Raw genomic sequence first — 14,410 nt, forward strand, 5'->3', positions numbered from 1 at the left:
GAGCGTTGGATTTTAATGAATGTGCACCGGGCGCTGAGCAGGAGCAGTAGGATCAGAGGGAGGCTGCCTACTGTACATATGAAAGGATGCCGGGGTCCATGATCGTTGGAAACAGCCAATGAAAGCTTGAAAAATCCACACGGAATGAGGTGTTTTTCTGAAGCCATGAATAATAACACAATGTGAGTCAGTGATTTTTGCCGTTTCTTGTTAAAGAAAAGGGAAGGACGCGCCGATGTGTTGCTTTGAAGGAGCGGTGCGAGCAGAAAAAGGGAGGCACTCCCACTTGACAAGCCCATTTAATTAGAAGGTTCAGAATTAGGGCACGCTCACTCAGCCCGCACACCACATCCACTACAGCCCCACCGCGGCTACAAAAGGCAATTATGTCATCTTCCACTTAATGATGGCATGATGGAAGCGATCGATTGGAGGCTGCAGAGAGGCCGCTTGATAAGGCAACTGGCAGATTCTGTTGAATACATCAGAAACACACCGCGGCACACCGCTGAATGCTGCGATCCATACACAGCATCAATATTTCTGCTTTGGTCTCAGCTGAGGGGGAGAATCAAGCTCGCTCAAAACACGTGTACTGACAGCGTGGGCCAGTGAAGTTTGAAATCTAATAACTCTGCTGTCCGTCTTCTGCCTGTCAGGGCATATGGAGATGAAAAAGTTTCCATCTTTTTATCCTTTTATCTAGTTTATTAAGCCGTTTCCCTTTTATTACCCCCAAATGACAAGAGTGCTGCTTGGATTCAGTCTCCGAGGTTTGGGTTGTTAATGAGTGTCCTTTTTCTACTCAAATAACAACAAAAAAGGCCAAAAATAAACTCAAACAAGAAGGGAAAAACCAGTTACTTTGTCATCTATGTCGAGGAGCTTTCCAAAACGGGACTTTTCCACAGTTTAACTGATTTACCTGGCATGGAGGCCATCAATATCACAAATAGTTGTAATAGTCAACCAGTTGAAGGGGTGACAAGAGTCTTGAGGAATCTTGTACTTAACTAAGAGGCTAGCTGAGCCCCTTTAACATAAATAAAATCCTCATTTGTCACAAACATCTAACCTTGTTTTTCACTGGCGAATCCATCTTGTAAAGCTCCCGTCTGAACTGTTTGGGCCCGGTTAGAAAGTGACAGGACCAATCAGTGACGAGGGGCAGTGCTTTCGGGTGTGGCGGAGCTGTGATGTAAACAAGCAGCAACAAAAGACCGGTGCAATTATGGTGGAAGACGTTAGCGTGGATGCTTCTAATGTGCCAGTTTTATCAGACCTTGACGACATTTCTTCGTCTTTTCAAAAACAACAAAAGTCGTGTACTGACATGTCTACAGTCGCCATGGTTTGTGTTATGCAGTTCTATATGGAGTTTACTCCTTGGTAGCTGCGCATGCGCACCTCAGTAGCGGCAACAACATTACATTTTTTGTGGCTCTGATTGGCCCGTAAAGATGTGACAGACAGAACGTTCATCCAATCACCCTCCGAGTTTTATTTCAAGGGCTCTGCCCTTTCCCAAATGCTGTATATTAAAGGTTTCCCAGATGGATGTGTGAAACAAATCCATCTGGCATGTCAGGTTAACAAACACCCTTTGTAAGACTGATATGCTATCAGCTGGAAGCAGGAAGTGACCGAGTGATGATGGGCTGTTCACAAAGGAGTACCAGTGTAGCTAGCTCCTGCTTGAATGAGACTTTCCTTTCCTCCATCCATTGTCGTTATTTAATCTGAGTTTTAAAAAAAGCCAAATTGGTGCCAAATAAAGAGCCAAGCCAGATTCTAGCGACATGAGCCAAATGATCTGGATGTCTTAAGAGAGATGGACTCTCAGTCACACCAAGCAAGACCAGGCAAGACCACTTTGTGGAAACGGACCATACGTGATCAGGATGTGACACCATTCGTCCTGGTTTTAGATGCTGCAATTTCTCTATGCTTTTTTTTAACTTGTTCTTTCCTTTTTTCCCCTGAATATTTCACTATTTTCATGACAAAAAAGTTGCTTAAGAATTAAGAACTTTGAATGCTTGGCATAGTTGTGAACAGCTCAAAACATGGCTGTTTGGGTAGTGTTTCTTGATGCAGAAATCCATTCTTGCCCCCCGTCTGGCATTCTAAGCTGCTTCATGCCATCATCTGCAAAGACCCCTTGGTTCTTAAAGTGACAAGCCCAGCTCAGGTTCTAACCTAAAACCAACGTTTGTGATCTCTGGAACTTGTTGAAGAATAAAACTCAAGCCGAGGCCAGCCAAGAGCAAAAACATCTTCTTTGCCAAAGGAAGCTTCCAGTGTGGCTCTCTGCTCTTGTTTTAATGAAGAAATGTGGCCCTGTTCTGATAACACTGCCATTATATAGAGCTACATCTGAGCTAACTGCTACACTGGTGGCAGATATTGCATATACAGTACAACTAAACCCCCTCCTATAACTATTGTAAACTTATGCCAAAGAAGGTCAGGGAGGAGAGAAAATACACCTTTTCAAAAAATATTAATGCTGAGGTAAGGCGAAGATGTGATGGCACCACTGGGCATGAAGGAGGATTGACACAACCCAGGTCTTGCTCTAGATGTCCTTGCATATTACCAGGGGCATGGGGAAATAATCTGTTGAAAAAATTAGAAAGTCCACAACTTTAGGGCTGAGTGAAGTGTGGATGTGGCAAGCAAGCATCCCTAGGAACTGTCTGGGCGGATAGTGCTGTCCCAAGGGCCTGAAAAATGCTGGTGGTCTCTGGGCATAGTACCAGGACTGAAAAGAACTGGACAAAACAGGTGCCATCAAGCTTGACCTTGGCTGCCTGTGTGTGGACGTGTGTCAGACTTGACTCTGGCTGTCTCTCCAGCCCCAGGTTTTGGTACATCATGCCATATAATGAATCCTTAGGCATTGTTGTTGGTGGTCTTTGCTTTTGTGGGTCAAATAAAGGAATCAGAATAAAGAGTAGAAGTTAACTTCCTAGGAGATTTCAGTGCTTTACATCTCTAAACCATGGGCAACCTAGTGGTTAAAGAAGTTGTATCACAGCTGTTTTGGTTGCTATTTTAAGATTATGTAAACCTGATGTCCTTTGGCTAACCCTCAGCTGCCCATATGTTGCCCGGTTTAACATTAATTATAAATGTAATATAATGATGAGATGAAGGCAGTCAAAGATGTAAGGTCCTTGCTCTATTTTAGAGGTATTTGTACAAGTTTTTCCAAACAAACTTTATTGATTATGCTATTGTGAAGGAATACTCTTCCTTTCAGTGAAACCGACCCCCTTGCTATATTATGTGTTTCATTGAACACCACAAGACAGCTCCTGACCTTCCTCAGCACGATGACGCCCTCCTGCGTGCTCCTGTTGGTGCTGATGTCAAACATGCCAGGCCCATCGCTCCTGATGATCCTATAGTCCATCTCGGCGTTCTCTCCGATGTCGGCATCCATGGCCCGGATCACTCCCACCGTGGCCCCGAGCTCCATGGACTCAGGCACTCTGAACTCGTACAAGGCTGAAGAGAGAAAATGAGTCTTTTGTGATCAGCTGGAAAAGGGAGATGGAGCAACATTGTTGGAGATGTAGAAGAGAAGAAAGAGGCTGAGGAGTGAGAGTGAGTCAGAGGATTGTGAGCAAGGCCATGACAACAGAGGTCAAAGCCTTGGCATTTCATTTCAAGTCCATCTTTGGCGTTTCACACAAAGATTCAGCTCACTGTGAAGAATCAATGCTTCTTTAAGATTTGCCCAGTTAGAAACAATTAAAGGGCTGAAATTCACATCATTTATAATGAAAATAGGGCTGTCAAGAGAGCATTTCAAAACATTATGGGATTGATGTCATTTTAAAAGTTACTGTAAAGAAATCCTATTAATCACAAGCATTTTTTTGCATTTTGAAACTGAAATTTTTATATCAATATTCAAAATATGAAGCAATTCAAATTGATGAGCCATATTTTATGATACTGAATGTTGTATTAATTATTCAAAAGAGGGCAGCAGGGCTACACCAGTGTGGTCTGACATCATGACTGAGAGCTAGGGGGCAAGTTCACAGAGTTAATTCTGTCAAATACACTATTTCACACCTACATAGAGAAGTATGCAGGAGCACATGTACAAAATGACTCATTGATACCTATGATCCAACTTAATGTGGTGGAATTTACACTTTGAAAGAGTTCAAAGTTAGTTTCTTTAGCTGTGAAAGTTTTCCACTTGAGGTGTTTCTTAAGAAACTGTTCTTTGTTATGCTTTTACTTTGTAATTTGGACTTTACTTCATGTATGAATAAAAACTTGTTTTTTAGTTGAAAAAAAAAAAATAAACTTCTGGTAGGTAATCACTCTAGCTCAGGGATGTCAAACTCAATCACAGCAGGGGCCGGATTCTAGATTCAGGTCTCACCTGAGGGCCTAACAGGGTCACCATTTTAACGTTAAACTGTCAAACTCATTACTCCAGTAGTATAGTCTGAAAAAAACATAGTACTGATGAAAAATGATTTTGACAGTTAAAAAGTTAGAAAGAAAAGTTTAAGGGCTCATAATCTGAAAAAATTGAAAATGTATTAGTTCAAAAAGGTCAAAACATGAAATTGAAATCCAAACGTAACGTTTTTTTTTTTGAACGGAAATAAATTAGAAAGAAAGTCAAAATCATGAGTGTAAAGGTTCAAAATATGAACTAAAATTTGCAATCATGAACTCAAGTCAAAATAAGTTAAAATATGATTTAAAATTTTAAATTATGAGTCTAAAAGGTCAAACTATGGGATTATGAAGTCAAAGTTTGGATTAGAAACAATATATTAAATACAAAATAATTGGTTTAAAAGGTCAAAATATGACTTAATATTTAGAATTATGAATCTTAAAGCTCAAAATATTATATGAGAAGTCAAAATTATGAGTTGAAATGCTCAAAGTATGAAATAAAAAGACAAAAGTTTGAGTCCTAATTGTGAGATGCAAAAGTGAAAATATGAAATTAAAATATAAATTAATTCATTTTCCAACATTCCTGACTACTTATCTATTTTTATGCCTTACTTTTTCAGATTTTATGACTTAACAAGGATATTTTATATAATCAAGGATAAGTTTACATTTTTATACTGCAGACCTCAAACTGATGGGCCAGTTATAACAGAAATATGAGAGCATCTTACAGGCCATATTTAACTGTTCCACGGGCCAGATTTGGACCCCGGGCCTTGAGTTTGACCCCCCTGCTCTAGCTCAACCATATAAAAGCCAAAGGAAAGTTTGAAAGAGTGAAATGTTTGATTTTAAAAGTGCAGATATTTCTGAGCTTTTTTAGAGACATTCAAAGCAGCAGTGTTGTCCTATTTTCCATCACTGAGAGAGCAGGAAGAAGCTGAGGAGGGTTTTTATCTTTACTTCCTGTTTACATAAAGAAAGAAAATAAGAAACTTAAGGATGGTAACATTACTTTATTCATGGAAAAAGGATCTTGCTATTGATTGAAAAGCAAACACAAGTAGCAGAGCATTCAGCATTGATGAATTAATTACAATTTGTTAAGGTCTTACTTCATTAATATGTTTTGATTGCAATGAATTACATTCATAATTTCTTATTTTATTTATAAAAAAATAAACAGGTATTTCCAAAAAGGAAGTCAATGACTCTTACTTGAAGACAGTGCAGAAGTCTGAAGTGAAACAAAACCATTAGAATATTATATCTGGTTAAATAAAATATGCAAAACACTGGAATATAAAAATGTGAAATCAATCATTAACAAAAGAAATTCTAAGATAGTGAAATAAATGATATCTCAAGATGCAGATTACTTTTGACATTATTGCTGCACTGTCTACAGTTTTTTTTTTAGAGGAATGAGAATGCTGTGCTTTTATTATGTAATTTATGCTCTTGTTTGTTGGAATAAAAACATGCACTTGTTTTTAAAGGACATAAGGAACTTCTGGTGGATCGAAAGGGACGACCTCAGCATAGCCATGAAAAAAGACTCATTATGGATTGAAAAGTAAACAAAAATAGCTAAACAAAGGGGTAAAAAGTAAAATGTTTGATATCATGAGGTGCAGATTACTTTTGACTTGACCACTGAACTGTCTGTGAGTTTTAAAGTGAAATGAGACATTAACAATCAGCAGTGTTGATATTTTTTATCACTGTGAGAGCAGGAAGATGCTAAGTTGGTTAGTGTCTTAACTTCCTGTTTCACATTGATTGCTTTGAAAAGTAAGATACTTAGGTAACATTAGCTTAACTATGGAAAAAAGAACTTACTATGGATTGAGGTAACGAAAAAAAGAACTTGCTACTGATTGCAAATAAAATGAAATAATAAAGGGACAATTAAGACACTGAAATAAGTGATACCTTAAGATGCAGATTACTTTTGACTTTATCTCTGCACTGTCTGCAAGTTTTATTTAAAGGATGATCAAACTGTTGTGCTTTTGTTTGGGAATTTATGCTCTTTGAAAAAGAGGGTGCTTCACTAGTTGTTGGAATTAAAACATGCTCTTGTTTTTGAAAGGAAATAAGGAACTTCTGGTAGATTGAAAGGGATGACTTTAGCTTAACCATAGAAAAAAGAGCTTGCTATGTATAGAAACGTAAATGATTTAAGCTAAAGGGATGTAAATGATGATATAAAAAAGTGCAGATTACTTTTGATGTCCACTTAACTGCCTCTGAGTTTTTAAAGTGAAATCAGAGACTCAAAGGAGCAAAAGTTCCCTCATTTTTTCATCAGTGTGAGAACAGGAAGACACTATTTGGCTGCTGCCTGGCTATGGAAGCAGCTAGCCTTAAATAGCAAATAGCACACGGTATATCTATTCAAAGAAACTACCGTCTGTATTTTGGGCCTTGATGGCATCATGATTGACGTGGTAACACTAACAGCCCTAATGAAAAACATAAACCTCAGGGCTCATGCAAAGAAAGATCCACCACCACATATGACACCCAACAAACGTCACAACCCGAGTATTTTTCATGACCCTGTTAGTGGAAAAAAAGAGTGCAAAGGGGTGAGTCAGAGAGCAAGGCACACAAGAGAGCAAGTCAGAGGGAGAGTGAGTCACGGCCAATCAGAGAGCAGCAGTGTAAAGAGTCAGGAGGGAGAGGGAGTGTGAAAAGCAGGGGAAGGCGAGTGGGAGATTTAGTGCTGCAACATTTGTAGATCAGCTGTGGAGCAGCACATTTCATATGAAACATATTTCATTTCCAAAACAGACATTTGGCCTTTAGCGTAAGTTGCTACAAGCGCTATCGACTCCCAAGTTTAGGATGTAACATAAATTCTGGGCCAATTTGCTCAACATAAATTAATTGCTTCCCCTTCTTCCTTTGGGTTTTTTTCCCCCTTATTCCGTGAGATGATTTCCTGGTTTGAGGCGGATAAATTGATGGCTGCCTGTCGGTGGCGGCGGCCCCAGCTGCATCTCGTATGCTTAAATAAATAGCTGGACTGCGGGAGGGAGCGGGCGTGATATACACACAGCCTGTGGAGACAAACAGCACTGACACACTAATAAAACATGCTGACAGTGTTTTGGCAACGCCTGAGTCGGCAGGTCTCCATGACGCTGACACTTTCCTCCACACACGCGCACGAAAACACGCACGGATGTAGGAAAAGCAGCACGCCGAGGCTTCCCTACTTCTCTAGGCTTACAGGTATTTAGCATTGGGTGGAAAAGAAGAGGCATCACTCGGGCAGACAACAATGATATCGCTTCCTGACACTCTTCCTCCTCTGGGTGTCCCATTACAATATCTCTTCCTCTTTCTCCCCCGTTCAATCTTCCCTCTTCTGCCTGTTTGTCTCCCCCTCCTCCCTCCATCACAGCCTGTCTCTCTGTCGCCCGCATCACTCTTCCCTTTTCCTTCCACTATCTCCCCCTCCTGTCACCTCCTGCATCCCCGTCGTATCCATCTCCCTCCGTCCTCCTCTCGCTGTTCATTCACAGGGCGGAGGACGTCCAGATGACACTCTCTCTCCCTCACCCCAAGCTGCTAGGAGTGATAAATGCAATGGGGGGAGGGAGTTCTGCGGTCGCATGTTTGCCAATGCGCACTGTACGGTCGCTGTAAGTGAGGGGAAACACAACGACACCAGTAATCTGTCAATCTGATCTGGCTCAGTCGCCGTCTGCCAGATGCACGAGAGGAAGTGAGACGGGTGGGAGAAGAAAGGGAGACAATGTGAGAGACTGAAAGGGAGAGTTAAAGGAAGAACTGATGATTGATGGGCGAGAGGGGGAACAAAAAAAGTGCACCAAGGACGGTGGGAGCACTAAATTGAGAACATTGGTTTTATGGAGTAAAAGGCAGCAGAAGAAAGACTTAATAGACAAAGAGAGTGGAACAGTAGGGGAGATAAAGCCCAGCGAATGTTCTCTCTTCATTTAATAGGGATTACAGGGCTGATCTGATGCACTTTGCCGGACCCTTCGCTCTGTCATATGGCTTTATATTTAATTATTCCCTGCCTTTAAGAGGCCTGCCTTAGCCGCTCAAAAACCCAGAGCTCCCTGCAATAATCCAAATTCATTTGAAACTGACACCAGATGGGGGCTGCCTGCCTGCCTGCCTGGCACCGGCTAATGCTGACAAGTGGTCTTCGTGGTCACTCGGTGTGGGCGTGTGGGTCTGCTGTACTCACTTTTGGTGAAGCGCGGCGGGTTGTCGTTGACGTCAGAGAGCGTGATGCTGACCGTGGTGGTTCCTGAGAGACCGCCCATCTGTCCGGCCATGTCTTTGGCCTGGATCACCACCTGGTAATTCTCTTTGACTTCGCGGTCCATGCCGGGCAGGGCCGTCTTTATCAGGCCTGAGGGGAGGAGAGGGAAAGCTGTTAAAAATCAGTTATTCCAGCAAATGTTGCTGAAGTTCAAGCCCCAAAATTTCCATACTTAAAAATAACTATGAACTTGTTTTTATTGCATTACGTGTGCACTTGAGTTCATGATTCCACTTCCCATCATTTGCTCTTACTTTTGTGAGATGAGCACCCTGCAGACATGAACAGTCCAGCCTGTGTATAACTGCTAATCTGCACAATGTAATTAAGCTGATTCATACTAAGTTCTGCTAAAATACTTAAAAATAAGTTCATTTTTCTTAGTGAAAGTAAAATCTATCCATGTAATATGGTTGAGAGAATCTCCACAATCGATATCAGACAATTATGTTATGATACTGACTTTATTTTGAGGGTTTTTATATGTTATTAAGAGAAGAAAAGAGGGGAGCTTAAAACTGCAGGGAGATAAAGCGGGGAAAGACATGTAGGAAAGGAGCCACAGGCCAGATCTAAGCCTGTGCCGAGTAATTATGCTCACTATGCTGATACTAAATTTACATCTTCATAATTGACCTATCACTAAGACTCCAGTGCCACGAGCCAATCACATTTCTTGCAGCCAGACAATGCACTCATCAGACATCTGGCTCATAGACTTCCATAGAGAAGCATTAGAAATGTTGATTTTTCTGCAGTTTTACTGACATTTACACAGTTGTAACTTTGGAAATGGCCAAATAATGTGCATGGAGTGAATGCAAAACTGATACAAGTCATCCTGAGAGGCTAGGGAATGAAGATTATTTTAATCCGCTCCCTAAATCTCACATTAACACAGCAAAGTGTCTCCTTTATTAGATGTGGCAGACCACACAGTCAGCTCAATGTGAATGTCAATAAGGATGTCTACATTTGTTCTGAGGTAAGATGATGTTAGCAAAGTTTGTTGCAAAGTGATTTCCCACTTATTATAATGCTATCACACAACACAAGTTGAGAACCTCCAATTTCCACATACAATGGCTTCATTGCAATCTGCTGGCAAATTGTACTGCAAGGCAGTTGGAGATATGTGTGTCTCCACTTGGTGGTGGTGTCTGCCAAACCATGGTAGTCCACTTAGAGCAGATCAATCCAAACAGCTGGAAAACGTGCAGAGTATCAGGTCAACTTCAAAACACAACACAATCAACAACTCTAACAGTAAATTGTCACTATATCAACATTCACTGTGAAGTAAATTTCCACTCCTACAAAAAAATCTATCAGCCATGGTGGCCTACAGTATCATAACAGAGAGATTTGTGCCAGAAAACAGTAAATTTATGTTTATGTTCTATTAGCAATTTATTGCACCCAAACACTCATGTAAAAACACAAGAAAATCTTATTTTGCATGTTCTCTATTTATTTTTCTCGGGCTATATCTCTATTTGAATGTGTGTAAGAAGCAAATCATCAAAAGCTGAAACATTAAGCAGGCTGTAGGAGAAAATTTCTCATCTAGTTGGATTGCCCATCAATCCGTTTCCCGTTCCCCGTTTCTGTCATATACCTAGGACAGTGGTTCTCAACTGGATGGGCATCAGGATCTGCTACCACCTCTTCATGAGAAATCACCACCCAAAGTTTTAAAAAAGGTCAACTACTCAATTTTACAGTAAGGACCCTAAAATAAAATAAGATTTAACAAAGGGACTTTATGAAATGAACATGTTTAAAAAGCACATTTTTACAGAGTGACATGCATGCTTATATTTTATTTTACCTTTTCCCAAAATAACATGGAATTTTGGATATTTCATGATGGATTTCCTTATTGCCCAAGGAATACCAGCTTTGTTATCAGGTGAAAATAAGATAAATGAATAGAAATCTTGACAAAAAGACCAACATTTACTAGCCATTACAAGAAAACTAAAAAATATATAGATGTTCTGCATGTCTGCTAGGGGCCTCCATTCATCTTGGACTTTTTGCTGCATTTTCTCGCATGCATGCATTTGTGACCCACTGGAAACTATTTGGTCCTGACCCACCGAGAACCACAGATAGGGGACTAAAGCTAATGTTTAACCTAGTTCACCCACAGAACAAAGAATCTCACCCATCCATAGAGTATTCCCCATCTTACTCCCCATCTTTGCACTTTTCTAGACTTGATAAATGAGGATAATGGGCAGGAAAAAATCTGAATCTATGTTCAAATGACCTTGCTGAGTTTCAGCACAAAGCCTTAAAGTTCAACCACTTATGTTTTTTTTTTTTGCCTCAGATGCATCATCATCAGCTCATTTGTCCATTTTACTCTTGACTTTCTATAACTAAAAGCCTTTTTCTGAGGTGTACTTGACACCTTGGGACCTGGTGACATCGTTGACCCCTCAGCTGCAGGTCAAGAGGGAGCTTTCAAAGAAGTGAAAATAGCCCAGAATGCACTGACCAAAATGTTGAACATGAAGCTTTAAACCAGGAAAACACAAACCCGTGGGTTATACCACAGCAGCAAAAACACAGACTAGGGATGCACTTTTAAAAGGAAATGACTGTTTCAAACATAGTGGCAGTTATTTCAAGAAATTCTACTTTCTTACAGATGGACCAGGGTGAATATCTGAGTTTGGAAGTTGCCATTTATGGGCTAGTGGATTTAGCCTTGTATTGCAGTGATTTTCACTAGGGTTGTCTAACAATTACAATTTGTCATCACAATTAATATCAGAGTTTTTGTAATTAATTGTGAATAATTTCTATGTAAAAAAGACCATTTACTTGTTCTTTTATCTGACAATGTTACAAAAAATAACAGATCCATACAGTCTTACTTTTTTGGAACCCTTCTGTTTGGGTACCAAGCGAACCAGTCTGACCCTAAAGATACCAGTTTGACCCACTAATGTCTTTTGATTGGTCTAAGGAAACTTTGCTTTTCACAATATCACTTTATAACATAACTGAAGTAATTATGACTATCTTGCACACAAAAGTAAAGGTTTGATTGGCTGTCGAACCACAAGCAAGATAAGGCTATTGTGTACCAAATCAAAGCACACCACAACTGAATCCCAAACTGCACAGTCATAGACATGTGAACTTTGAGGTGCATTCTCTGCCAAGTCCACAGGGGTTCTGATATGGACTTCTTAATGGTAAATAACACCCCTTCTGTGAGTCTGCATATCTGCAGACTTTCTTCCAGGCTTACCCGGAGTTCAACATAAGCTTGATGACATGGTCTTTCGGACCTCCTGTTAAATGTAAACCAATACAGGAATACCTTGGAATCTCCCCGGAGCAGTTGGAAAATGTTGCTGGGAAGAGAGGTGTCTGGTCTGACTTGCTTAACCTGCTGCCACCACAACCTGACCCTGGATAAGCGGAAGAAAATGGATAGATGGATGGATGGATATTCAAATGTGGGCCATATTTCATTATATTTCTAGAATTTGCTGTAGGCCAATCAAAATTGGGCTACATTTGGCCCCCAGGCCATAGTTTGGACACCCCTGATTTAGATACATTATGGTCGTACTGCATAACAACTGCAAATGCTGGGATTTTCCAACAGTTTTTGCACTCAGTGATTACATTATTTATCAGAACAATAAACAACAAGTTACAGAAACAAATGAAAACAAATGTGTGCAATAATAGAGTCCATTCAGCTTTACTGCTCAGCTGTAAGTCACCTTTTTAACTGTGTAAACCTGCATAACCTTTAAAAATCAACCACAGTATGTGACATGAAAATAATGAACTGTTTCAAGGCTGGACTGCTTAAAAATCTAAAGATCACTGTTCTCACCTGAAACAGTCCTAAAAATAAGTCCGTCTGCATCAGCTGTATTGAATTAATGATATTTCATCTTTTAGATTTATGCATCTACAGGCCAGATAATTAAACCACTAAGAACATTTTATTACTGAAAGGTCAGTGCTCTTGCTCAGTATGCGCGGCGGCACCGAGTTCAGCGGCCACCCAGGAGCACATTCTGGTGTCTGTGTTCCCATGATTTAACTGCTAAGTGGACCAGAGGGCCAATCCACCAAAACCACGGCGTATTCCTTTAATTTTTCTAAGTGTAGCATTCGCCTCCAAATGCATTTACTGTCATTTATCTCCCCTTTGGAATTAAGACGGCTAATGTTGAGCCTTTAAAGTGCCGCGCGGTTGCTCTGACACGTTAGATCTCTAGTTTGGAGTCAGGACAGAGACTGAGTGAAGCCGTAATTGGCAGCATATTCAAAAGGTGCGCTCCATCTCCCATCAGAGCCGGTCTTAAATCCTGTCTGCGATTACACGTTTGAAATTGAAGCATCATAAAAAGGAAGCAGGTGGAGGGGAGAGAGAGAGAGGGACGGGGAAAAAAGAGTGGGAGAATGGAGATGAAAAAAATAAATTTCACCCTAAATAAACCGCTTTGACAAACTTCGTCTCTTTCAGTCTTGAACAGATGATTCATTGCATATCAAACAATAAAGAAGAGGAAGAGGCTGACGTGGCGCATCACTCAGGCTCAGATCATGCTGGCCTACGCTGCTCAAAAAAGCCCTCAAAGTTGCTCTTTTCCTCCTTCTATATGTTACATAGCAAATAAAAAACATGCATGCCAGAGGTGACTTGTTTTCCTCCTACCGTGCAATCCATCTGTAGGATTTTGAAGGGCAGATGTAGACTACAGTTGGTTCAGGGTTGATTAAAAACGTTTTCACTCACAATTATTGTGATAATACCAGTGTTTGGCTCTGATTTTTACATTGTTCAAAGGTTCAGAGAAGTGGACTTGGACAGATTCAGATTGCAAAAATTGAGGGTGGGCCTTGAAAACACAAGCAACAACAGGGTTTACCATGCCAAACCAGGAAAAACAATACTAAAATGCCTGGTATGCACAGACTAAACATGAGACATAAGACAGAGAGCTATCATCCATTTCGCTACCAATTTCTTTGTCCATCCATCCATTTTTTTTTTTTACACCGCTTATCCCATTGGGGGTCATGGAGGGCTGGAACCTAACCCATCTGCCACTGGGCAAGAAGCAAGGTACCCTGGACTGGTTGCATATCAATTATAGGGCTGACATATAGAGACAAACTTCAGGCACTCACACCTACGGGCAATTTTAGAGTCACCAGTTAACCCAATGAGCATGTCTTTGGTGGTGGAAGGGAGCCAGAGTACCCAGAGAGAACCCAAACATGCACGGGGAGAACGTGCAAACTCTGCACAGAACAGTCCTGAACCTGGAACCTTTATTTGCGGTGAGGCAACAGCAGTAACTTCTGTCCTTTATGGGCTTTTCATGGTTTTGTCCTGAATGTGTCACTCCTTTCAGTACACAAGTAGCCCAGTATTATTTTTTCCCGATTTGAATGGCTGGCACAGCCATAAAGAGCACAAAACAGTCATTTTTCGATAATACTTCTCTAGAAATCTTGTCCATTTAGTGATGTGCTCTTCCGTGCAAAGGCTTCAAAGAGTGTGTCGAGTACCACGGCCGTACCACGTGACTGATTCAGGAGCTGGTTCACAGGTGTGGGGTGTATTATAAAGACAGCCACCATATTAATAAGTTAATAATTCATGTATTGGCA

At 40.7% G+C, this 14,410-nt stretch overlaps 1 protein-coding gene across 1 annotated transcript in view; it reads right to left on the reverse strand.

The window, feature by feature from the left end:
* The window catches only part of LOC121527108 (cadherin-10-like), a 142,787-nt gene that overhangs the window by 31,670 nt on the left and 96,707 nt on the right, over positions 1–14,410 (reverse strand). The window contains exons 5-6 of the mRNA XM_041813824.1: positions 8,672–8,839; positions 3,326–3,513 (exon numbers count right to left, since the gene is read on the reverse strand). Coding sequence (XP_041669758.1) covers positions 3,326–3,513; positions 8,672–8,839 — 356 coding nt within the window. The remainder of the gene's footprint in view (positions 1–3,325; positions 3,514–8,671; positions 8,840–14,410) is intronic.

This window comes from Cheilinus undulatus, linkage group 19 (genome assembly GCF_018320785.1).
Source record: "Cheilinus undulatus linkage group 19, ASM1832078v1, whole genome shotgun sequence".
NCBI classification, from domain to species: Eukaryota; Metazoa; Chordata; class Actinopteri; order Labriformes; family Labridae; genus Cheilinus; species Cheilinus undulatus.